Below are 23,844 nucleotides of genomic sequence, written 5' to 3'. Positions count from 1 at the left end.
CTCTCAGCCTGGACTCAGTACAGCAGCATCCTGGGGATTATCTTTCCCTGTGGAAGGTCACTACCTCAATGTCATTAGGCCAGAGCTCACACAAATATGCTGCAGCCACACACATACATACACACACACACACAAACAGACTTATATTCAGATCCAGCAAATGTCTGTCCTAGTGGCTTCTAACAGCATTCCTCTTTTCAATGACATTAGTCCTCTGGTTCGACAGTGTGCCGCAGCTGGACTTGTGACATCTGTTACACTAAGCTACATGAGAAAACTCTGTGGGGGGTTATACATATTAACTATAACACCACAGGTGAGAGGGAGAGATGGTGAAGATGAGAAATAATGAGATATTAAAACATTGAGATGGCGTAGAAAGAGAACATGATGGCAGATGAATGATGAAAAATAAGTATTCTGCTCTGTATGTAAAGAATATTAAGTCATGAAAGGAAAGTCAAGCTGATATGTCTTTCATTTTCCATTCTTAGACCTGTGGATTCCCCTAGACATTATAAATATGAGGTCTAGAGCTGTATTTGAGTCCAGTTGTTTGGTAACTCATAACCAGAAAACCAGAGTTAATGAGAGACCCATTCTTTTAGCTCACTTCTAATGTTTTAACCAGTGTTGATTCAAAGTGACGTGTCTCCCCAGACTAGGGAGGCCCAAAGACAACGAGAGTTAAATTTACATTCTGGGCAAAAAGGGAACAGGGCTAACCATGGCCAAATTGTTTTACAGAACATTATTCTTGTAAGAATCAACACATTGAGTTACTGCAAGATGTAAGGGGAGTAGATTTTCCAGCTGTTAAAGGGAGTTAGCTTTCAATATTTCTAAATGTTTCAAAGTACAGCATGCCACTCAGCTCTCAACACGCTTACTTACTGTAGCCACTCTCTTGTCTAAGACTATTTCACTCCTTATTATACAACTTGAGCAGCTTCACTGTTATGTTATCCGAGGCATGTTAAGATTGCTCAGATGCAATAGGAGACTTTTTTTTTTTTTTTGAGAGAGAGAGAGAGAGAAGACATTAACAGGAGACATTTGCCTGTCTGCCGGAGTGCACTACTTCTTCCCCTCTTCTTCTCACTTAACTTCGTCTCCGCTCTTCCTTTACCCAGTGCAGGAAGCAGACCCACCTGCTCCATCATAATGCCTCACTACCTCTGTCTGTGCTGTCTCTGTGCTGGAATTGGCAGGAAATCAATCCTGCTCTCATCTACACTCCCCCCCCTCCCCTTCTTCTCCTTCCTTCATGTCTTACTCCCCCTTCCGGCTGTAAAGTGTCCATTCTGGACTGAGCACAAACATCAGCACAACATCATGCCTTATCAGAGCAGGCACAAAGACCCATGGGCACATTGTTCATCAGTATCAGCCAGCTCCAGTTTCGGTGCACTGCCTGCATCTGCCAAGCCCCCCAAAACACATTCATGACCATAAACAAGATGAGAACGAAAACTGGAATGGCCACCAAAATTATTTTAGGGCAAAATGCATCTTTAATTGTAGCGCCTGTTAATTACAGAGTGCTATGAGAATGGAGAAGATAGAAAGAAGGATACAGCACATCATTATTTATTATGCAAATGTATTCCATTTTAGACACAATTAAGTGATTAGAAAGCTGTCGCTCTCTGCTCTCTTTCTTCTCCTTGTCCTTACTTGTCTTTTTCTTTGCTTTTCAGCATATTACTGTAATGAAGCCATTACTTCTTCAAGTGAATTTTAATGAGTTTTTAACTAACATTTTAATGAGCTATACATTACCATAAAGCATGGATTAGGCTAAATTGAATTGTGTGTGTGTGTGTCCGTATGTGTGTGTTGGTATTGTTAAGGGCTGTAAAGGAAAGGGGTTCATTAAGAGTTAATTATATTGTTTCTCAGGTGCAGCACCACACATTTTTCCTGGATCGGCCAACAGAATTGCCCACTGTGGTCCTACTGTCATTACTGTGCTGCCCAGGGGCTTGTTAGGCCAAATTAGGGGCGCTGTTTGAAAAATGAGCTTTGAACACAGCTGCTGTTTAAATAAGGATGTTTGTTTAGGCTTGTTGAATCAGAGGTAGAGGCACAGTATGAGGTATGAGTTTGATGGAATGTACTCCATTCATTTACAGTCAGCCTCATCTATTCAACACCTTTGTACTCTTCACCACCTCTTCAGTTTGACCTTGATCAGGCATCCTCTCGTCATCCCCCTGTTGTGTTATGTCTTGCCTCTTTTTTCCTCTGTATTTTCACCAGAGCAAACATGCCTCTCATGTCTCTTTTATTCCCTCCAAGGCTCTATTAAAGATGCACATTTCATATGATATCACCGCCTGTGATTTCCCTCTACTATGGTATCACTGCCGGCCATATGATTCTCTTTACCTTGACTCTTTTCCATATTTCCTGCATCTTATCTCTGAAAGTGACAGTGTTATTTACAATCCCTTAGCTCAGGATTTGCAGATAGGGAGAATGGTGGTGGAGATCATATCAGGATCGGCCATGGTCTACGGAGAATGATCGGGTGTGCATGTATACGGCTTCATCTGCAGAACCTCATCTGCAGTCAGTGCAGAGAGAGCACTGACAAGCGGCTGAAAATGAGTGGAGGGGGCAAGATGCAACGCATGGGACAACGCTGTGGGATTGGAAAAAAAATTGATGAACTGAGAAGATGGAAGAAAAAGAAAGACAGAGAATGACCCCTGACGGTGGTAGGAGAGAATAAGACAGACAGAGAGAGATGGTGATGAGTTGTGCTAATGATGAGAGTCTCTACTCAGTTCTCAAAGGAGGTACAGCCTTGGGCACCGCCAGACGGCCATATTTTTGCAGCTGTTTCTCTGGTCTGACCTGCAACCCCTCAGTGGAGGAATATAGGGGGATATGTGCGAACCTGCTGCTTGCCTGCCTGCTGAGGGGGTAATTTCTGCATCTGGATGGGGGCCAAAGGTCAGCTCTGGCCAGTGGGAGGGCAAATGAGCAAGAGAAAAAGCCTGCATCCAGACAAATGGTGCACATCTCCTTTCACTATGTAGTATTATATAGTGTGGCATTATTGTTCTCCAGCCTTCAGCGTCAACAGTCATACAAAACATCAATGACAGCACATACAGAGGGTTCGGTATGTTTGTCAAGTGACATATATATTGTCTTTTTTCTCTAAGGGTGGAATTGAAAATGGCGGTATTGTAATAGAACTCTGCCGGATGAAGCGCAAAAAGCACTCAAACGAAATGATATTATAGCTTGGAGCTACCTCTCTACAGCTCTCCTAGTTTGTGTGTGTGTGTGCATGGTTTATTTTCTAATCAAGAGTGTGGGTAGAAGGTGGTGGGCCTGGGTGTTGGGGTATGGCCCCTGGCTTCTAGCTGTTGTAATCTTTCTCTGTGTTTCTTAGCCTCTGACCCAGGAGAATATCCATGAAAGTATGGAGGGTCTTTTTCTGCAGTAAATAGGGAGGGAAAAGTAATAACAACCACACAAACATACACAAACATTCACATTTACAGTATTACAAAAAAGATACCAAGCCCTGCAGCTCTTAAGAATTCTTCACAGTTTGCCAGGTTTGTGTGTAGGTTTTTGTGTGTGTGGTGAATGTCTATCAAAGTGATGTGAATGACAAAACTGAGGGGGGAAAAAAAGGTTTTAGACATCAGTCTGTGGTGTTGTGGCAGTGAGCGCAACCTTTGTGAACCAATGCTAGGTACGCTCCTGTAGGTGAATGTGTTTGTCAGCACTTATCTCAGTATGCAGGCTGGACGCTTCAGTCAAGGCTCCCCACTAATCTTACCGACAAGCAGTGTCACCCTCCAGTGAGTAATATCTTGGGTGGGAGAAGAGGGCACACTGTACAAAATATCTCTCCTCATCCTGTCCTTGCCCTGCCACCTCTGTGCTATGATGCTGGGTGTTTGTGCTGTCATGTATCTTGCGTCAGGCTGATTTTTTTTGTGTGTGTGTGTGTGTTGAGTCTATCTTTGATAAGAACACATACACAGGTAGACCTCTCTAATGGTTGCAGGCCTCCCCTGCCCCAATGTAGGACAATCTGGTTTACAAAGTAACTGCGTGGGTGGCTCGTTTGTGTTTTTATTTTGGCAAAGACCTCCACTCTCAACCCTTTGGCTGTTTCACAGTGCAACTTGCAACCTGACTCCCTCCCCTTTAAGTTTTAGGTGTTGATACAGTGCCAAGTAAAAGAGCCACAAAATTTGCCATGCTTTACCCCCTGCCTGATGCTCCTTCATTCAAATCACCCCACTCCTGATATTTGAGAAATAAATAAATAAATAAAAATACGAGAGGCAAAGGAAGATTAATATTTTTTCAGATATGGGCTCTTTTTAGCCTGCAGCCGGATTGACAGATGTAGCACTTGCCAACAGAGGGGTGTAAATGTAAAAATATATAAATATTAATAAGCAAGACGGCAGAGTTTGGGGCCTGCTGGAACTCCATGGGAGGTAAGATGTTTTCAGTGGAAGAGGAGCTGAGTGTTTCAGGGGGATAGAAATGCAATTACCTTATGTCTGTCAGATGATTCGGGCCTGAATGCCTATAGGGCCTCAGAGTTGAAGGCAGAGTTCAGTTTTAGACAGTGAGTACACACACCCAGTTAATGATATATGCATATCAGATGCACCACATACAGATTAACATAGAAAACAGTCATTTTATGACTCTAATACAAAGGTTTCACTGCCCTGTGATCCCTGACAAACCTTAGTTCTGCGCATTGAGGTGCCTGCGGCTATGAGAGAGACACAAGTTCATACAGTAATAAAGCAAGGCAAACATTGCGGTGAGGTGATGAATATTTGAGTTGTGTGTGTACTTAAACCGTAGGAGGTTGACCTTGATGACCATGGTCTTGTAGTTAGCATTAGATAGCGTGTTTAAGTGTATTTGGATTGGCCCTTTTTAAATGTATCTGTTCAGAGTGTTTTCTTGGTATTAGCGAGCCCTGCACCAACACACAGGGCATAATCCCCTCACCAGTGTTTTTGTCTGTTTGTTTGCTTGTAGCTGTTTGTAACCCTGTGTTTATCCTGTCCTCAACAAGTGTCTGTATGTTGTTTTTATTTGGAATGTGTTTTATTCAATGATTTTTTGTATTCTCTGCAGTATGTGGTTACTTTTTTGTATTTATTTTGATTGCAGGGTATGGATGCATTTGCTGTGATGTACTGTGCAGTATTAGATTAGATTAGACAGCATGGCACAAGCACCGTAATGATGCACCTAACGTGTTTCTTTTGTCACTGTTCTGTTTCAAAGGAAATTGATTCTGACAAAATCCCATGGGTGCTATCAGCAATGAATGGAAAGGAGCAATTAAATCCAACGCGATCTTGAAAACAACAGGCTGTGTATGGTCCAAACCAGGCTATGATTTTAAACAGCAGGACTTCTGTTTGTAATGCAAATATAGATAGCCCGGTGGTGGTGGCTGTTATGCCCACCCTGACCAGGGGGTCCACCACTCTGGAGCTGGCTAATTACCTTAGCTCTTTAGATTAGAGGGCAGCCCCGCATGAGAGAATAAAAACCTCTACCTCTACCTTTTCTGTATTTTCTGCTATTACCCCTGTGTAAAGGTTTCATTTGAATTCATGTCACACAGAAGTCCCACTCTGTACCCGTGTGCATCCCCAGGATAATTGGGTTGAAAGCTTCCTCTCTTCCTCCGCCCTGCTTCCCCTTGGTCTAAATAAATAAATAAGAAGACAATGGCTGCGCGGCTTTTGGTAGAGAGGGTAAGAAGAGCGAATGAAGAGATGAGAGAAGCCTGGAGCGCGGGGACCAGTGATCCTCTCGTATAATCCTGGCCCTCCCTGCCATTGTACCCTGTGCCACGTGAAATTTACATAAGGACCTGTGGTGCTGCCCTTAATTTAGCCCTCCTCGAGCATCTTCAAACATCCTCCAACAAGCTTAGTCCTTTTATCCATCAGAGGAATCATGTGTCCCTCACTGCAGCATGGATGGACACACTAAAGCTGAAATTCCTAGAGTGCTATTCCACGGATTAAATTCATTGTAGATCAAATGGAGAAATATCTGTTTGAGTTCACACAACAGGAGAGAGCCAGAGTGACCCCTAGTTTGTACCTTTGAACCTTTTTTGACTATTAGGTATTTTATATTCACAGATTGGTTGGAAGCTGTATGCTGGATATTGAATATCACTCTCTAAATACACAGTTGATTGAGTGTTTAATTTCCTACAGTTATTTTACTACGTTTGTGTGCGTATGCGCTTTCACATTTGCATTTGTGTGCTTGTGTGTGTCTGCGTGTGACGGCAGTTCTCCTTGTTCTATAATGAAGTGGTGTTGTGTGTTTCACTGAACACTTTGCAGGGTGAGAGGCTATCTGTGTGATGAAAGGCCTACCTGAGGGTGATTAGATACAAGGCCACAGTTGTTCGTCAGACCACCCACTGTTTTTTTGAGTGTACATATCTATGTGGGTTTATATGTGTGTATGTGAATATACCAGAAAAGCGAAGCAGTGTTGCACCCCTGTGAGCTCTCACATGTGAATGACACCAAGCTTCAGGGCATTCTGTCTCTGTTTGTTCTTCTACCTCCACGGGGACCTCCATTACCTCCAATTAGCTTTCACTTGTGCTCGCCTAGTCAGATGAAGCCGCACATCCCATTTAAATAGCCGACCGCTTTTTAAATCGACAGATGCTGCATAAACTCACGCTGTGTTGTACACATAACTTAATACGTTAGAAGAAATGTTATAATGGTGATTTAAATATTCAAGCATTGAACGGTATGCTGCTAAGTTATGTGAAATGAGCACTTTCTGAACCTTTCCTTCTTTTCTCCCTCAGTGCTGCGAGATGACTTCAGACAAAACCCTACAGACGTCGTGGTGGCAGCAGGAGAGCCAGCAATCCTTGAGTGTGTTCCTCCAAGAGGCCATCCTGAACCCACCATCTACTGGAAGAAAGACAAAGTGCGAATTGAGGACAAAGATGACAGGATCACTGTGAGTGCTATTACCGTCTGTTTTAATAAGTGGACTGATTAGGCACTGTGACAGTTTATTGTCAGCTTTATTTTTAGTGTCTAGGCAAATAGGAAAAATGCTTTTGCACACCACAACAGGGGTGGGCTGCAATCCCCAGCGGTGTTGCTTCTGGGATGGGTCAATTAGAAAAGGGAAGAAAGTTGGGAGAAGGGAAAAAAAGAGGCAGAAAGTATTATTTGTGTAATGTATAATGTGTTTTTTTTTTCCTGACTTAGATTCGAGGAGGGAAGCTAATGATCTCCAACACAAGAAAGAGTGATGCTGGCATGTACATCTGTGTGGGTACCAACATGGTCGGAGAAAGGGACAGCGAGACAGCACAAGTCACTGTGTTTGGTAAGCTTTTTCTGTTTTTCCTCAGTGATGTAGCAGGGGGGCCCCGTTACTGTATATTGTCAGTTAGTATAAAATTCTCAGTATGGGAAATGTCTCAAATGTACGTTCAGCTCAAACATGGTCATACTTATGAGGAAAGTGCTTTCTTAGTTGAATTTAAATTCCTGGTGATCATGGTTTTTGGTGCAGTCTGCCTACTAAACTACTCACAGTCTAAAGCACATTTACTGGGCAACACATTTGATACTTAGTCATTAAACTGTCATGTTACAGAGTCAGGATAAAATATAATGAATAGGTTAGCTGTATAAACCTCAGTTTCTATATTTCCAAAGCGAACAAGGAACCAGTAATAAGTTTAGTCATTGCCTTAGTGCCATTACTGTATATCTTCAACCATATAATAATCATAGAGGAGATCACAGATGATCATAGAGTGCTAATGAACAGAAAAGAGAATGACAGGGATGAGAATGATGAGTAAATAGAGGTAGTCATTCTATAACAAGAGGCCATTTAGTGGAATAAGTACCTGTACTGTACATTCATGCACTGACATAAACTCTGAATTAATTATAGTATGAAGTCATTCATTTCTATCCTCTGTGCCCAACCCGCAGAGCGACCAACCTTCCTCCGGAGGCCGATCAACCAGGTGGTCCTGGAAGAGGAGACGGTGGAGTTCCGCTGCCAGGTACAAGGAGATCCCCAACCCAATGTACGCTGGAGGAAAGATGACGTCGATGTTCCTCGTGGAAGGTATGCACATCTATAAAATTATTCTGAGTGAAGAAAAATTCCTCCTTACGGTGATAAAGCGATGGCTCACAGGAGCAGGAACATTTCACCCTGCCTCTGTGTTAAGGACATGAGCAACCGGTTTTTAGAGTGTGTGCCTCAGTACATACTACTATATGTGTGTAGTACTGATGTGACAGGCTGCACTTAATGCAAAGGAGCACTGGAGGCATTGATGTCAATCTGAGTGACTGTTTCAAACTAATGATAACTCACACTGCCAGCTCCCACCTGGCCCTGCTGCCAGGGGGCATTAAATAGCCCTATTAGGCTGTACACAATGCACATTACACATTCTGGATGAAGTGACTCCACCCCTGGGTGCCCCAGAAGACAGTTCCCACAGCCATAACAGGGGATGACAGTGTCTAACGTCAAGAAAGGGGTCTGCATGAAGACAAACAGATATTGAGATAAACAATTAAAATTGAGTGACGGGTAAGTGCAGGGAGGCTTAAAGGGGGACATTTAGAAGAGCAGAAAATTCTGTCATGTTGCAGGGCAGACAGGTAGAGACAGAGAAGGATAGAATGACAGGAGATACGAGGAGACAGAGTATAGCAGCTGACGTGACCCTCAAGTGTCTGTGTACAGGTGCAGCTGCTCAGGTGAAACCTTGGCACAGACACCTCAGAAACCTGGAAGATAATCACTCCCTCCCATATACATTTAACCCCATTCAGTCTGTATACCCTCACTGACATGTCACATGTATTCACTCACACTGGAAAAAACAGAGGCTGATGTAAGAAAAAGCAATAAAAGCCTGTAATTTACCAAGGCATACTAGCGCCATTGCCAGCTATAGTCTGTTTGACTTCCTGTAAAAAGCGACTGATGATATAGTGATACTGTTCTTGTTTGGTCCTGCATGTCGGCCTGTTCTTCAGCATGAGTCACTGGACTAGCAGTCAACGGCAGTGTCGTTGTCAGGAGTGGACTTCAAAGAGACTAGCGTTCTGTCCCCAGCCAGCAGGCCAGTCACACATTGCTTGGATCACCTCATAAAACATACACTCAGTGGACCTGACATCTCTCAAGGCTAGCTGCAGAGCTGAGCGTGGGCGGGTTGTTTGTGTCTGATAAGGATTTGGTTCACTGGGCAGTGGGACATAAGCACCGTGCCAAAGCAAACACATAAAAGTGTTTCACTCATGTCTTTGATAGAGAGTTGGCTCCGGAAATGAGTTCATTTTGTACACTAATTAACAGATTTATAACGGAGTAGGATGAGTGTCATGTGCCTGCGTCCTCTTTAACTGTATCATCCCTTTGAAGTTTGGCCTTACTTGGTTGTGGAATAGAGAACTGAATACATGAAAAAAAAATACTTCTAAATTAATAAAAGATAAATATCGCAGTGTTTCTAATTACAATGTGCAAGCTTTTGTTTTCCTCACTATATTTAATTTTCCAATTTTTTCTTTGAAGCAGAAAGCAAGCAGGAACACTGCGATATTCTAATTCTGACATTTCCTGCTGCTTTTGTTGCATGCCAAAAAGAAGACTCTTTATATTGTTAAATGATGATCTGTTCCTGTTTTCTCTACTGCTTATCCTCACTTAATAAACATCAAACAGAGTTTTTCTCTGAATGACAGAGGAATTGTTTAAAATTCCTTATAAGAACAGTTTCCAGTTTGATAACTGACAAGTGCTCTGAAGAAGAAGAAGAATTTAAAACAGTACTTTAGCACAGCCATTGTGTTGTGACACTGTGGGCTGTATTAGTAGTGGTCTTCACCACAGGAATGAAAGACTGCTAAAGATCAAGCACTTCTATATGCAGCGGGGAGGGGTCTTTGCTTTTTATCTGAAAAGGTTAGACTCTCCTTATTATTATGATAAGCCGTAGAAAGAGAGACTTAGTGAGACCACTCCTTCTTTACCATCAAAATGTTTCAACTTGTCTTTATTGGTGCCTTTACACGCGTTGTGCATGCTTGTGTCTCTCTGTGGGTGTTTGTGCGTGTGTAACTTTTATACTGGGAAGAAGGGAAATGGAGCCTCAGCTGAGTAAACAGGTCTTTAATATGCTCAGTGGCTCCAGCAGCCTCCCAGGCAAACACACGCACACTGGCACATAGACATAAAGCACGCCAGGATGGCACTGGCTTCAGTCTCTGTGGGATAGAGCCGCAGATAGAAACAGCAGAAGAATGGTTTCAATTAAACAATGGTGCTGCTCTTTTACCTCAATGTAGGTGGTTTACTGTGTTTGTATAAAGCAAAATTTAGAAAGTAAAATCACCAAACAGTCTTATCTACGCCAGGACACTTGGTATGATTCAATAAAATAGGCCAGTCCTATATTTCTTTCAGTATATGTTATAATTAGAACTCCCTGGAGATTTCCCTGTGAAACCATTAAAATTACAGTTTGGCACATGTCAGAGTAAATATCTATAAATGGTAAATTAAAATGTCAAGTAACAACAGATGCATTATTACTACTGGTGTATTAATTATAAATGGGAATTAAGATGTTTAGGTGAAAATATTTAGGTTAAGTTATTTTATATGACCTGCTTAAAGCACTGTGGCATTCATATTTCTTTTTGCATGTTATGGTGCACAGCCCTATTAAAGACTTAGTACTTAACCTTAAATCCTATTTGTAGTACACACTTGTAGCTATCTTCGCACGAATTTTAAATTTACATAAGCCCTGTTCAGACAGGATTAATATTCCAGGGGGAGGGGAAGGGGGCAAATAAAATATTTGACTCAGTAACAAAGCCCATCCTTCGGACCACATTTCACACAATGTTAAAACTTTGGTTCTTAAATAGAGAAAGATCTCAAATTCTCAAATAAATTCAAATTATTAGTGCTTTTTTTTAATATTGTTTAATAAAATAATTATTAAACGGTTCTCTCTGGATTCTTATTATACCTTTACAGTAAGAAAGGGACTGGAGTATGTGAGGTGATGATAGTGTTAAATACATGTGGTACACTACACATACAATTAGTTATAGGATGGCAGACTACCCAAGACAGAATAATTACCTGTAGCTGAAATTAGATCAGCCCATTTAACTGTAAGAGCTTGCGGGTTCTTACTCTTGTAATGGCTTTTCTTTTCTATGTCCTCCATTTTCACAAAGAACTCACAAGTATGCACTGAGCTAATGAAACTCTAAAACACAAGGTGTCTCTCAGGACGGGACCTAAATTACAAGAGAACCAATAACTGTGCCGAAAAACAGTAGGTAATTGGGGCTTTAATTATAACTGGGGTAGTAGGAGAAATATCAGGCATATGCACTCTAGGCAATATTTAAATCACTGACCAGCACCTGTAATATTAAAATCACCAAACCTTCCCCAGAGAAAGAAATCTGGTCATATTGGGGCTCATTCTTTTTTACCAATATAAATAAGATTAGATTCAGATGGTAGAGTATAGTGCCTTCCCAGGGGAAAAACTTTGGCATGTGACTTCAAACAGCTGGATTGGATCATGTCTGCCAAAATACTGTGAGAACATATACATATACACAATATACATTTAGCATCCACATCCTTTAACTCAGTTACCCAACTTTATTCAGGTTATAATTAATTATAAAAATGCTATTTACATACCAATTTGTAAGAATGTCTGTGTTTGGATGAATATCAGTATCAGAGTAATATCTCTGTCAAGCATCTCTGCAGAATATTGGAGGAGGAACACAATAGCTGCTCCCAAATCAGAGAGTCGGGAGAGGAGTACTAGAGAGTTTTATGTTTCCAAATGGAGGGGATTCTGCTGTAGTATATGAATCTCAGTGAAAAGACTTGGGCAGTGTGAGTTATCTCCTACTGCCTACCAGCTCTGTGTGTGGCCTACGTCTTTTCCTCCTTTGGTTTCCCTCTCCCTCCTCATTTGCTCTGGACCTTCGTGCCCTCTCCTGTGCCTTATCAGAGCCCCTTTGGTCTTGCAGTCCATCTGTATTCAGGCCCCCTGTCCCCGTTGACCTCTACCGCACAGCCCCCTGCAACATTCAGCAGAAAAGCTTTTCTTTCTGGCTCAATCCCCTCGCGGTGTTTGTGTGGTGTGTGTGTGTGTGTGTGTATGATAGAGGTGTGTGGGTCATTCTATTTGAGAGAGCTGTTAAAGCTAGTGTGACAGGAGCGCCTGTGTTATGCTGACCGTCCAGTTTCAGTGATTTCTCACCTCCGCAACTCAGCAGAATGAAAAGACGGCAGGCTATGGTTCCTGTCTCCATTACTTCCCTTGATATATACAGTAAGTGGATACATCTGGTATTTATGAGTGTGCATGTGTAAGTGGGTTGGTGAGTGAGATGGCAGTGGGATGAAATGGAGTATATTTTAATCTTTAAGGGTTACTGACACTGATTGTGTCAACAACAAAGTCAGCATAATAAAATACTATATTTTAAACAATATAGGAAATATGATTTTGGATTAATTAGGAAGCTGGCAATTAATTATTCATTACACATCAAAGCTTTACTGTCACAGAATGGAAAGACACTCCTATGCCTGCTTCACTGAGTAACGAAAGCACAATTGAATATCTCAGCAAGAATGTGTGCATCTTTTGTTCTTTACACACACTCACAGAGAGAGAAAGAAAGAATAACACTGGCTTTGCTGTGTCTTTTTTCCTTACTCTATCTGCAACATTTTCCAGTGCAGCCATGGCGTCTGCTCCACAAACCACTTCGACTAAGTAAAGACTGCACCAGACTGCATCTCCAAAGAACGCCACCATTGCAGTGCCACTCTGGCCCTGATTAGAAGTAGCTCTCTCAAAGGCAATTTTAGGATCAAACCCCCTGCACAAACCCCCCTGCCTAACCATAGGCATTGAGATCCTGCCAAACTGATCTTTGATTAATGCGGGATAACGTGATGAATGTCAGGCGAACTGTTGGGAATGTTCTGACTCTGCTAAGGAATGAGAGGCGCCAAACGGACATGGAGCTCTGGCTAAGGGTCTTACAGAAAGAAGATGAGAAGCGATAGCGGATAATTGACTCCCTCTCATGGGTGACAGGGCCTGGACAGGTAGGACTCCAGCTTCTTTGATCAGGATGAGGTAAAGTAGCAGTCAGATGGTGTGAAACTGGATCCGACTGTCAGAATGAAATGGAGCAGAGAGGGGACTTTGTGTCAGAGCGGTCAGGCCAGAGAGCAGGCTGGAATTAGTCCTCTACTGTATCTTGAGTCTGACTCTTTTGCTCGGAATTGGCACACAACCCTTCTGCCAACTGTCGGTCCCGTTCACATGTACACACAGAGGAGAGGCAGATAAGATCCTCTCAGGTTGAGTCATTTTGTGGAGAACTGTATACACGCACATTCAGTCGTCCACACAAGAGAGAGATAAGATTCTCTTAATGCGAGTGAATTGGCACAAATCTGAAGGTGGAACACGGGTGAGTGTGTTCCTGACAGACAGTTTAAAGGCAAATCCTCTACGATGATCTAGAGGATTTTTTTTTTTTTTTTTAGATGTAATTCCTTTAAAGTGTGTCCAATAAAGTTTTCATCTCTGCATAGCCTTCTCCGTGCAACAAACACATCAGGTTGACAACCCAGAAAAATGCTGCTTTGTCTTGGCATTTGCTTACATTCCCATCACTCCTCATCTCCCTGCAGAGTGAATGACTCTGCACATGTGTGGATATGTGTTGGATGATTGTATACTTTGTTCTCTGTGTGAGCGTGTGTGTACAGTGTACTTCTTTTGGAGGGGGGGGGGGGGGGTTGAAAGGAAGGGAGAGTCCAGCAGGGTGAACTTGGCTCTCCCATCCTCTTCACAGCCCTTCTACATGTGCAATTACATTCCTCTCCTAATAGAGAACAGAGCTCTACCCCAATCCAGTTTCAATAAAGAGCTACTGTTTCCTTGCTGTGTGTACTTGTATGTGTGTGTGGCCACAACTACCTCTTATCCCTGAGCATTTCCACTCATCTTGTCATCTAGGCTGATTCCATATAGGAAGTTGATTACAGATTGATTGGGCTCATGTTTCCCTCTAATAAGTCCTGGACCAGCCTGAGGTTCTGTTTTGAGATATTGATGGAGACGGGACCAAGAACAATAAGCATGTTGTCCCGTATGTGCATATGTGGGTTCTCCACACTACAAGGGCCCGGTCATGCAGATGTCAGGCTGTGGGAACCTGTATGTGCAGTTGAACAGTTTGGCTTTCTATGAGTGATGACAATATGTGATGACAATATTTGTATCCCTGATGCCTGTACTTAACATAAATGTGATTATTATCTAGTTATCACTTCAGCTACTAACTTTTAGGTATGTTTGCTGATAGCTAGCTTTGGCACCTAGCTGGTTAATAATATCTTGATTTGTTCTACATCCTCGGAGGAAATTTTAACCCAATAGCTCTGTAACCTCATACTCCAGCATCTGTTTTAGCTGTGCTAGTGTCATGGCTCTATGGATGGCAATGTCAGTCTGTTGGTCGTTCAGTCAGACTAACACTTTGGTCCAAATGGAAATATCTCTACAACTATTTGTTGGATTGCCATGCAAATTGTTAGAGAACATTAATGATGCCCAAAGAATGAATTCTATTGACTTTTTGATTAATTTAGCACCATCATCAGGTCAAAAATTGCAATTTGTCCAATACTTTATGACTAAATATTTGCAAAACTAATAAGCCTCACAGAGCTGCTAGCATGGCTGTAGGCATGTTTTTACAATATTTTAATGAAAAGCTTGCTAAAGATCATCTATGTGCTGCTTTTGTATCTCATTAAAAACATGACTTTTGACTCATGAGACTGGAAGGAAAATAACACTGGATTGCATGCATATTTTTTACCACTACAACTAGATTGGAGCTTGAATAAGCCAAAACATGTTGCAAAAATAGGGTTTTAGCAATCAATGTCTTAAGTGAAACATTGGCTTCCCTCTTTGTTGACACAGAGTTGGTTAGGGTAGGTTGAGAATACTGGGAACAAAGCCCTGACTGACTAACTAAGCCCTGACTTGTCCCTGTCACTCTTATCTTTATCTCCATCTCCTCTTATAAGTCAGAAGTTCATTTTATGCTACCCATCCTAACTGGATGGCAGGTTGTTGGATGATGTTTTTTCTGTTAGCTTGTTTGTTTCTCATCTGACAGCGGGCTTGTTCCATAAGGTGCTGTCTCATTCTCGTGGATGCCACTCACTCGGTTTCAACAATAAATGCTTTCTTCATGTCCCCCACCATTACCTGAACTGTACATCCCCTCTCTCTAGAACAAAGCATTCAGTCATGACTCAGTCAAATAATCATTATGGCTCCTTAAGTACCTGTGTGGAAAGGTGGAACTGGCAGTCAGAGTTGAGGAATGTGCTTCAATAAAGCTGCCTTTGAATGCTTGCTCAGGAAATGTCATAACAGCAGGCGAAAAAAATAAGACATGGATAGACAGGACAGATTAGTTTTCCAGCTGCCAGTGGCAAGCAGTCATCGGTACCTGATGGTGGAGTAGGGGTCTTTCCCATTCCGAGATAAATTGACCATAGCATACTGTTACCTTAAAGTCACTAAGAAAGTATTGCTATAAACCATATTTTGTTGTTATATCTAATTGTCCGATGAATTATCCACGGTAAACAGTTAACCTTTTTGTGTTATTGAGAACTGAAGAGAACAAAACCAAAAATGAATATAATAGCTTACTCCTCTGTGCCATAGACCTCTATTGTCATCCAAAACCTATTAAAAACACATAAAAGAGTCATACTGTTGCACTGGGTGGCAGATTTCTTCATTACAGTGAACACAGCAAGCAAAGTTTATTCAGAAACAACTCTGTGACTGCACTTTTGATCTCTGAAGAGTTAGCTCTTTGTTGGGAAGACGTCGCCGTGCACAGTTCTTTTATGTATTTTTAATAGTTGTTAGATGGCAAGTTCGGAGTTTTATGGCACAGAGGTATAAGCTACAATAAAAAAAGATAAAACAATGTCAGGCCTTCTTTTAAGCCTTTATGTGCGTCTGAATTTTTTTACTTTAGGGACTCCAAGTGGTTGCATAAAAAGGGCGCAGTGGCAGACTGCAATGCATAAATTGAAAGGCTGAAGGCAACACATCGACTTCAGTGAATTTCACCTGGATTTTCACATTTCTCTACAAACTAGTCATTTCAAATATTTGATTATCATATACAAGTTATGTATACACAGTGGTTTTTAAAGGAGCAAACAAGGAATCAAGCTCTAATAGAGTTGTTCTCTATCTATTCATCTCAACTCTGTTCTCAGTGTTTGTGAGTGACAGACTGTGGACAGCAGACGGTTGTCAGGCTGACAGACCTCCATCACATAGCCCCACCACCCCCACCACTACAGTGCATGTTACTCATGCACTGCCAGGACAGAAACCCCTCTAAATTACAGACTGGAATAACAAACCAGACCAGCATCATCCCCATCAACTGTCATAACTGTCATAATTCATACAGGTCTAGGCACACATATGAACATTTGCAAACACATAAACACAAACTCTTGATTACTGCAGAGGATCTGGAAGTAGAGACTACTTGCTACTTGCTTTAGCATAGTTGCTATGTTGATTCAGTTAGTTAAAATCCCCCACAATAACTTGTTCCATGTTGAAGCATTGCACCTGTACGTTCATACACTAGAACAGGTGTTCTAACGCACACACACACACACACACTTAGCTCTGGATGTGGTTAAAAACACAGATAAACATTTAATGAACATTGAACAACTTTCGAGGGTTCCAACTGAAGGCGCACCTCTCTGTGTACTGTGTGTCATTGTTGAATAATTGATCCTCCCCCTTGCAATCTCCATTTGTCAGAAAGAACAGTACGGTGTATCTCTCCAAGAGAAAATACACTTCATGGCTACTGCTAGACAGCTCAACAGGCATGGGTGAAATACTGAAGCATTTGTAACTTGTCACAGGGTTTTATCTGAATTTATAGTATTTGTATTTAATGCTGAACAGGCAACTTGAATTTCATGATGTTATATCTTTGCCGACAGGTATGAGATCAAGTATGACAAGGATGACTACGTGCTGAGAGTGAAGAAGGCTTCCATTAACGACGAGGGCACGTTCACCTGTGTGGCAGAAAACCGTGTGGGCAAGCTGGAGGCCTCTGCCACTCTCACAGTCAGAGGTACAAAACACCTTTGTTCTTTTCTTTTTTCACATTAGTTAGCACATAAGAACACATAGAGAAGGCATGGACCACTGAGGCCACATATGAGGTTTAGATTGGCAGTTTACTCCACAGGGTCCCTTTTACACAAATGGAAATCCAGAATGCTGACTCCCACAGCCAAGAGAGATGTAGACAGTCCATGAATCTGTTTACTATTATTTACATTTCCAAGTGCAGCGTCGACACACTCTGCCACCCTCCCCCCGTCGCGGTGGTCTGCTAGCCATGCTACCCTCCATGCTGTAACCGCCCAGTCAGCAAAGCCATTTCACAGATTACTGGTGCACACCGCCAGTCCCACACCTGGGGTTTGCAAGGTTAATAAAAACATTCTAACCATAATTCTCCCTATTTTCACCACTCTTCTTCCCATTAAACCCAAGTGTTTAAGGTCTCTGTGGAGCCCTTTAAAGTGACGCAGGGGGCCAGCACGAGGTAAAACAAGGTCTTTTTGGAAGCTGGGTTTGTGAGAGTAGCATCTTAGTGTTTTACTTGATGTTGAAGACACATACAGTAACACAGAGGAGACACTGGAGAACCACTACCTGAACCATCTCTTCTGCATAGAGTGTGGGGTTTCAGAAGATGCACTCTCTGGATGTAACACATGTACTGCCTTTACTTAGTCTTTGAAATCTTTTTTTGCTCTCTCTCTTCCTCTTGCTCTCCTTTTTCTGCTCTATCCATCAGCACCAGTGACAAACACACCTTCTCCATGCTATTACAAACATACACCACCTGTAGAATTGTCGATTTCATTAATGCAGACAGAGGAGGTCCAGTGGTCTATTTGTCCCTGAAGAGCTGCCTCCACAGAAATTTGAATGCAATTGAAGACTTTTGGCCACCAGGGGGCGCTCATACCAGACTTCCTTTATCAGGGGTCTCAGAATCAGAGACATTGATTTCATCAATAAAACTGTCCAGTGGACAAAAGCTATTGAATCTTCTCTGTCATGCTTACCCTGTGCCAGAAATGTGTTGGCCCCAACACAACATGCCATTCATTCTGACTTTTATTTCTTTTTTTGTCTTATTTTATTGTGTTTGTTCTGTTCCCCCTCTGTTGTTTTATATGTTTGTGTGTCTGTGTCTTAATTTGTTTCTTTTGTGTATCCACTCCTCCATTGTTGTGTCTCCAGATCGCAATGTCGGTAAGTACCATCCTTCTGATTTGATTCCATCCTGCATGCCCCCTCCATACACCCTACTGCATCTGACTGCTTGACAATCAGTTACCATTGCTTTAACATTACTGTATTTGACTAACACAAGTGTTACATCACATTGTGTACCCTCAGAATTATTCTTTACAAACAGTTGTGTATTCTTGTCACAGTTCTACCTGGATTACTAACATAAGAAAACACTAATGGCCTATTACACCAGGTCTGCCTGTTGATTGAATATGATGCATACCCAGTCTGATAAATGTAGCCAGCTGCACTTACTTTGTTTGCAGCAACTTGCAGAACTCAAAGACAAAGCTTCAAGGGAACATTTTAATTTCATATGGCTTCTACATTTGCTGAGTATCCATATTTCTTCTGAATTTAATCAATTAAATACTTAGAACGTATATCAAATGTACAGTATGTCAACAAACTACATCATTATTCATGTGAAAGTAATCAATCTGTAAATTTAACAGTGTAAACAAGAGCCACAAAATATACCAAATAGTTGTCCCTGCCAATAACTGTCAGTTGATGGAACTGGTAAAGTTTTCAACATATGCTACAGCTCAGATTTATCATGTATAGTTGCTCAAAGTTTCCATCACCAGTGAAGCGTCAAACTGAAGGCTTTTTAGACTCTAGACCCTGGCAGTCTGATAGTCTCAGACATTGTCATCTCATATGGTCCCGGACGTGTTTAACTTGCAAGTCTCAAGGCCATCTGTGGATTTTTGGAACACAAAGCTGAGATCTGTTTGTTTTGGACATGCTTCTTTCCTTCTGAGCCCCAACATGGAACTGGGAATCTCTTTTTATTTCCCTGCAGATTGTGAAAAGGTCAAGGCAGAACCAAAATTGATACACTTAAGATGTTAAATTGTTTCTGGGAGTGAGTGAAAAAGGGCATCTGAAGAGAAAGGTCTATTTTTTGAGGGCAGAAACAGGAGGAATGCAGGAACAAGAAACATGCGGTAGGACAAAGAAGGGAGAGGAACAGAATGGCAGAAGTGTGTGTCAAGACAGACTTGACTGGCAGAAAAACCCAGACACTGTCTCAGTGGCAGGACTTTGGTTGCCAAAACAGCAGTGGCTGCTCTACGATTGTTAAACTGTCAGCATCCAAGAAGGTGGAGGAAATTACACATTCGCTCTGCCTGTGGGAAGAGACAGTAATTGCCGTCAACTTCTGAATAAAATATGATTGAACGTGGGATTTAAAAGAAATGCTTCTGAGTTTGTGTGCCTGGGTGTACTGAATGGATGTCAGTCTCTCTGTCCATTTGTTATTTTCACCCTGACTGCTGTTTTATGCTGAGCCCTCTCCAAACCAGTGACCCTCTCTAAACCTGTGACTTGTCATGAATTAAATATGGGTGCCTGACCATGTGTTTCCTTGGGAGGGGACAGGAAGGAGCCTCTCACATGTCACTAAGGGTCTCTGAATCAAAACAGTATAAGTTATCCCTGAGCCATGCTGTGTAAGTTTTTGATCTATGCTTCTCTGTGGGCCTCCCTGTCCTTTTTATGTCCACTCCCCTTGCATTTCCCTTAAATATTTTATTCATTATCAAATGTAATTTAAAAGATAAAAAGTGAGATTGAAAGTAGTACTGCAGGTATAGAATAAGCCCAATATTTAACTCAGGCCACCAGGAAAAGCTAAGCAAACAGAAACTACAGTTTTGGTTTTGTTAAAGAGTGGGGTTATCTTGCAGAGCACTCATATTACAGTCAACTCATAGATATTACAGCTGATGTTTTGACCTTTCTACAGTGGGTTAAACAGCAAAACACAATAGAGGACTTCTTTACTGTTACCAAAAGCCACCACTAATGCCAAGTTGTTGGTTACAGCAACAATGATTCACAAATAGATTTCTTAATTTCATTAAAGTCTGGTTAAATCTAGCTGAACAACACTTAATCTTTTGACATCCAGCTGCAAACAATCATCCATATAAGAAAAAAAACAATTGTAATTCTCAAAAACATTCACATAACTTAATTCTGTTTGACAGTACTTGCTATGATAAATACAGAGATGAGTTGGGTAAACTCTTGACTATCAATAAAACTGAGTTTATATACCACAAGAGCCTCTGAGAAAGCCAAAGAAGAAAACATTGATGAAGAGAGTGTGAGAATGGACAAGGCCGGCAGTGCAGTGATAAGGACCAGTCTGTAAGGTGTTAAACCGTATTTTTGGTTAGTGGTTAATAATACAGTGTGTGGGATGCAACAGAGCAGAGGAAGAGAAGGGAGGGAACTGAGTCCTTGCCAGAGCATGATTTAGGAGCTCTGTATCAGGCCCGGCATTTTGAGAGCCACAAGATATCCGAGCTGCAGAAGGCCAAACGGGAAGGCTGTAAATCTGTAGCCATCTGTACCATTCCCAACTGTGTGTATCTTTGACAAATACACACCCCCCAAAAAGGGATTACATGTAGAAACCAGCCAAATGGGAAGAGTTTGGCCTTACTGGAACCAGCTGGCTTGTCGGTGAAAGGACTTACAAAGAAATCAAAAGAAACAGAAAGGGGGCAAAATGTTGCATTGCAACAATTAATTTTTTTGTTATAGAATTTTACAGCAATCTATATAAATGTCTGCGGTTTGCATTTTGTTTGTTTAAAGAAATGATTTTTACCACTCATTGTCTGCTCCTATTTGAGGTTACGGCTAGGACTGTGCAGTTTGCTGACATTGATTATCTTTGCAGGAGCCATTTTCCTCCTGTGAGGGAAGCAATGTCCAATCTTGGCAAACATGGCACTTGTCAACTCGGGACCAAGACACCAGTGACAGTCATAGAATAAACAAGGAGAGGTCATGTAGTATATCTCCTCAAGTCAAAGTTCAGACATTTGCAGAGATCAGGTTTCGCAGCTGAGATAATTGTGCTGATGTTCTACAGATACACTTACGATTAGCTTATGGTAACTGTGATTGCAGGTTACTGGTAGTTCATAAAGATAAAATATGAAGGGTGGTAAGTTCTTCTTTGCTGTTGTGCTTGATGCTGTGTCATCTATATGAAAGACACTATAGTCTTTTATTTATTTGGGATGAAAAAGGAAAATTTTAAATTGATTTGCCAAATAACAACACCTCTGTTGGTGTTAAGTAATAGAGCTCACTGTGGGAAAGGAAACACTCTGTATTCAATTATTATCCCAGCTATGCACCCTGATTCATCAGCCTCTGCTTGTTACTTTTCCTGTGAAAAATCATCATGAATGGTGCTTGAACAAGTAGAAACATTTGGTGTGAAGAAAATGTGGTGTGAAATCATGCCTCCCTAACCTGCTCTCAGAGAATGGTCAGAAAGTGAGGAGAGGCGATACAGCACACCAAAAGAACTTGTATCTCATCTCTAAACCTCTCTCTCTTTGTTATTGAACTGCATCTGTCAAGTCGTCAGTCAGAAATGTCTCTCGGCTGCGGATGTGTGACAACTGGTCTAGCTTCTGATGGAGCCGTGAATATTTACTGAGAAAGCTTCACACTAGGATCTCAAAGTTTGATAGCCTTTCAAGCCTCTTCTGTCTTTCATAGAGAGGTGTTAGCTTGAAGCGTGATAAACACAGAAATAGCCTATCTCTCTCTCCCCTTTTATACAACTTTGATCAGAAGTACTGTGCCCCAAAGATCTGAACTTTTATATGAGATTCATTCTGATACAGACTAAATCTTACATATGGAAAGTCAGACATGTTTAACCCTGTATGTCTTTACCTGTTCATAATCTTGGATGTTTCCAGGGCATGGGTGTGCCTATGTGTTGTCTCAGATCTAAATGCCATTGTGACCAAGGCGCTTCCCTGTGTGAATGCCGATGTGACTGTCATTCATTCAGTTCCAGCCTCACCTGGATGAATGGCCAACCTGGTTACCATGGCAATGATAGTCATGATAGTCATTGGTGTTAAGAGCCATTAGAGAGAGAAAGACAGATATTACGCTGCATGGAAGCTCTGTACGGCACTCTCATTTTAATTTGATCATGTAGTATATTGCTTGTTTTTGCTTGAAATCCCCAAGCCCTGATAATCTCCAGCCCTGATGTTTGGCCTCACTATGTTCCACTTGTCTACTAACACTGCTGTTTTTACCCTTTGACTCCAGCCGCCCCCCAGTTTGTCATCCGTCCAAGGGACCAAATTGTGGCTCAAGGCCGCACTGCCACTTTCCCATGTGAAACCAAAGGAAACCCTCAGCCTGCTGTCTTCTGGCAGAAAGAGGGAAGTCAGGTAAGAGTGGAAAATATTACACAACCCCATGGATAGAAAACAGTTTTATCTTTCTTTTTATCACTTATTTTGCATTATTCACATGTTAAAATACAGTAGGCAGCTTTACTGTACGTCTAGTCTTATCAACACTCAGCACTTTGTTTGGACTCCCTTGGCTGTATGGAGAATCACTGAGTACTCATGATTCTCTTGCCCTGCGCGCACACACACACACACACACACGTACACACACGTACAGTACTTGAAACTACACTATCTGTCATCAGTATCTTTACTACAGACCCCACAGATACACCTTTGTTCTCAGGAGCTGCCAAACGACAGTGTGCCTGGCAAAGTGCTAATCGGTTTCCCATGACCCTGCACTGATAAGAACGATCCTATCCCTCACTCAAGTAGATAACCCATTCAAATACCTGGGTGTCCTCACAACGCTCAACAACAGTGCCAATTAGGAGCCTGTTGGGGCTTGTAGATGAGCCAGAGATATGATTCAGCTCTGGCTAAGGTTCAAAACACACACGCACACACACACACACACACACACACACACACACACAGCCTGCAGGGCAACAATTACAGCATAGTTCTCTTAAAAGAGTGAACAGAAGTGAGATACATGCTTACATGTTCACACAAACACTCACCCAGTTTACCTCTTACCAGTGTGTGACCTACAGCGTATGACTCAGTATTACTGTATAATGTTGTGAGCTTGCTCAGATAGAGAAGATTTATATCCGGCGTGTGTCTAACATTGTCATTAAAGATGAGGCTTTGGAAACAAATGCTCTACAAACATCTTTGTACAAGTGGTTGCATGTCCTTGCCTTCTCGACACTCAGTTCGGTCCTCGTGTGTATTGATGGTTTTTCGACCTCACCTACATTGACTTATAAAGGGTATGAAGGTATTTGTTGGGAGAAAAAATTAAAGCTAATCAAGTGCAGTAATTAAATGACAGAAAGGCCTTTTTTTCTCACACTTGAGGATAATGGAGTGGACATCTCTCATGTGTGGGAGATGTGT

The 23,844-nt window shown here is 41.8% G+C and overlaps 1 protein-coding gene across 14 annotated transcripts in view; it reads left to right on the top strand.

The window, feature by feature from the left end:
• robo2 (roundabout, axon guidance receptor, homolog 2 (Drosophila)) overlaps positions 1 to 23,844 on the top strand; it is a 343,344-nt gene that overhangs the window by 274,495 nt on the left and 45,005 nt on the right. For 11 of the 14 annotated variants that reach the window (XM_067595136.1, XM_067595146.1, XM_067595140.1 and 8 more), the window contains 6 exons: positions 6,863 to 7,020; positions 7,278 to 7,398; positions 8,019 to 8,157; positions 17,203 to 17,339; positions 18,527 to 18,538; positions 22,688 to 22,812. In XM_067595136.1, the coding sequence (XP_067451237.1) occupies positions 6,863 to 7,020; positions 7,278 to 7,398; positions 8,019 to 8,157; positions 17,203 to 17,339; positions 18,527 to 18,538; positions 22,688 to 22,812 (692 nt within the window). The remainder of the gene's footprint in view (positions 1 to 6,862; positions 7,021 to 7,277; positions 7,399 to 8,018; positions 8,158 to 17,202; positions 17,340 to 18,526; positions 18,539 to 22,687; positions 22,813 to 23,844) is intronic. The other 3 variants (XM_067595147.1, XM_067595141.1, XM_067595138.1) reach the window with 1 other exon arrangement.

Source organism: Thunnus thynnus, chromosome 7 (assembly GCF_963924715.1).
Source record: "Thunnus thynnus chromosome 7, fThuThy2.1, whole genome shotgun sequence".
Taxonomy (NCBI): Eukaryota; Metazoa; Chordata; class Actinopteri; order Scombriformes; family Scombridae; genus Thunnus; species Thunnus thynnus.
This window is presented reverse-complemented; position numbering and strand designations above follow the sequence as displayed.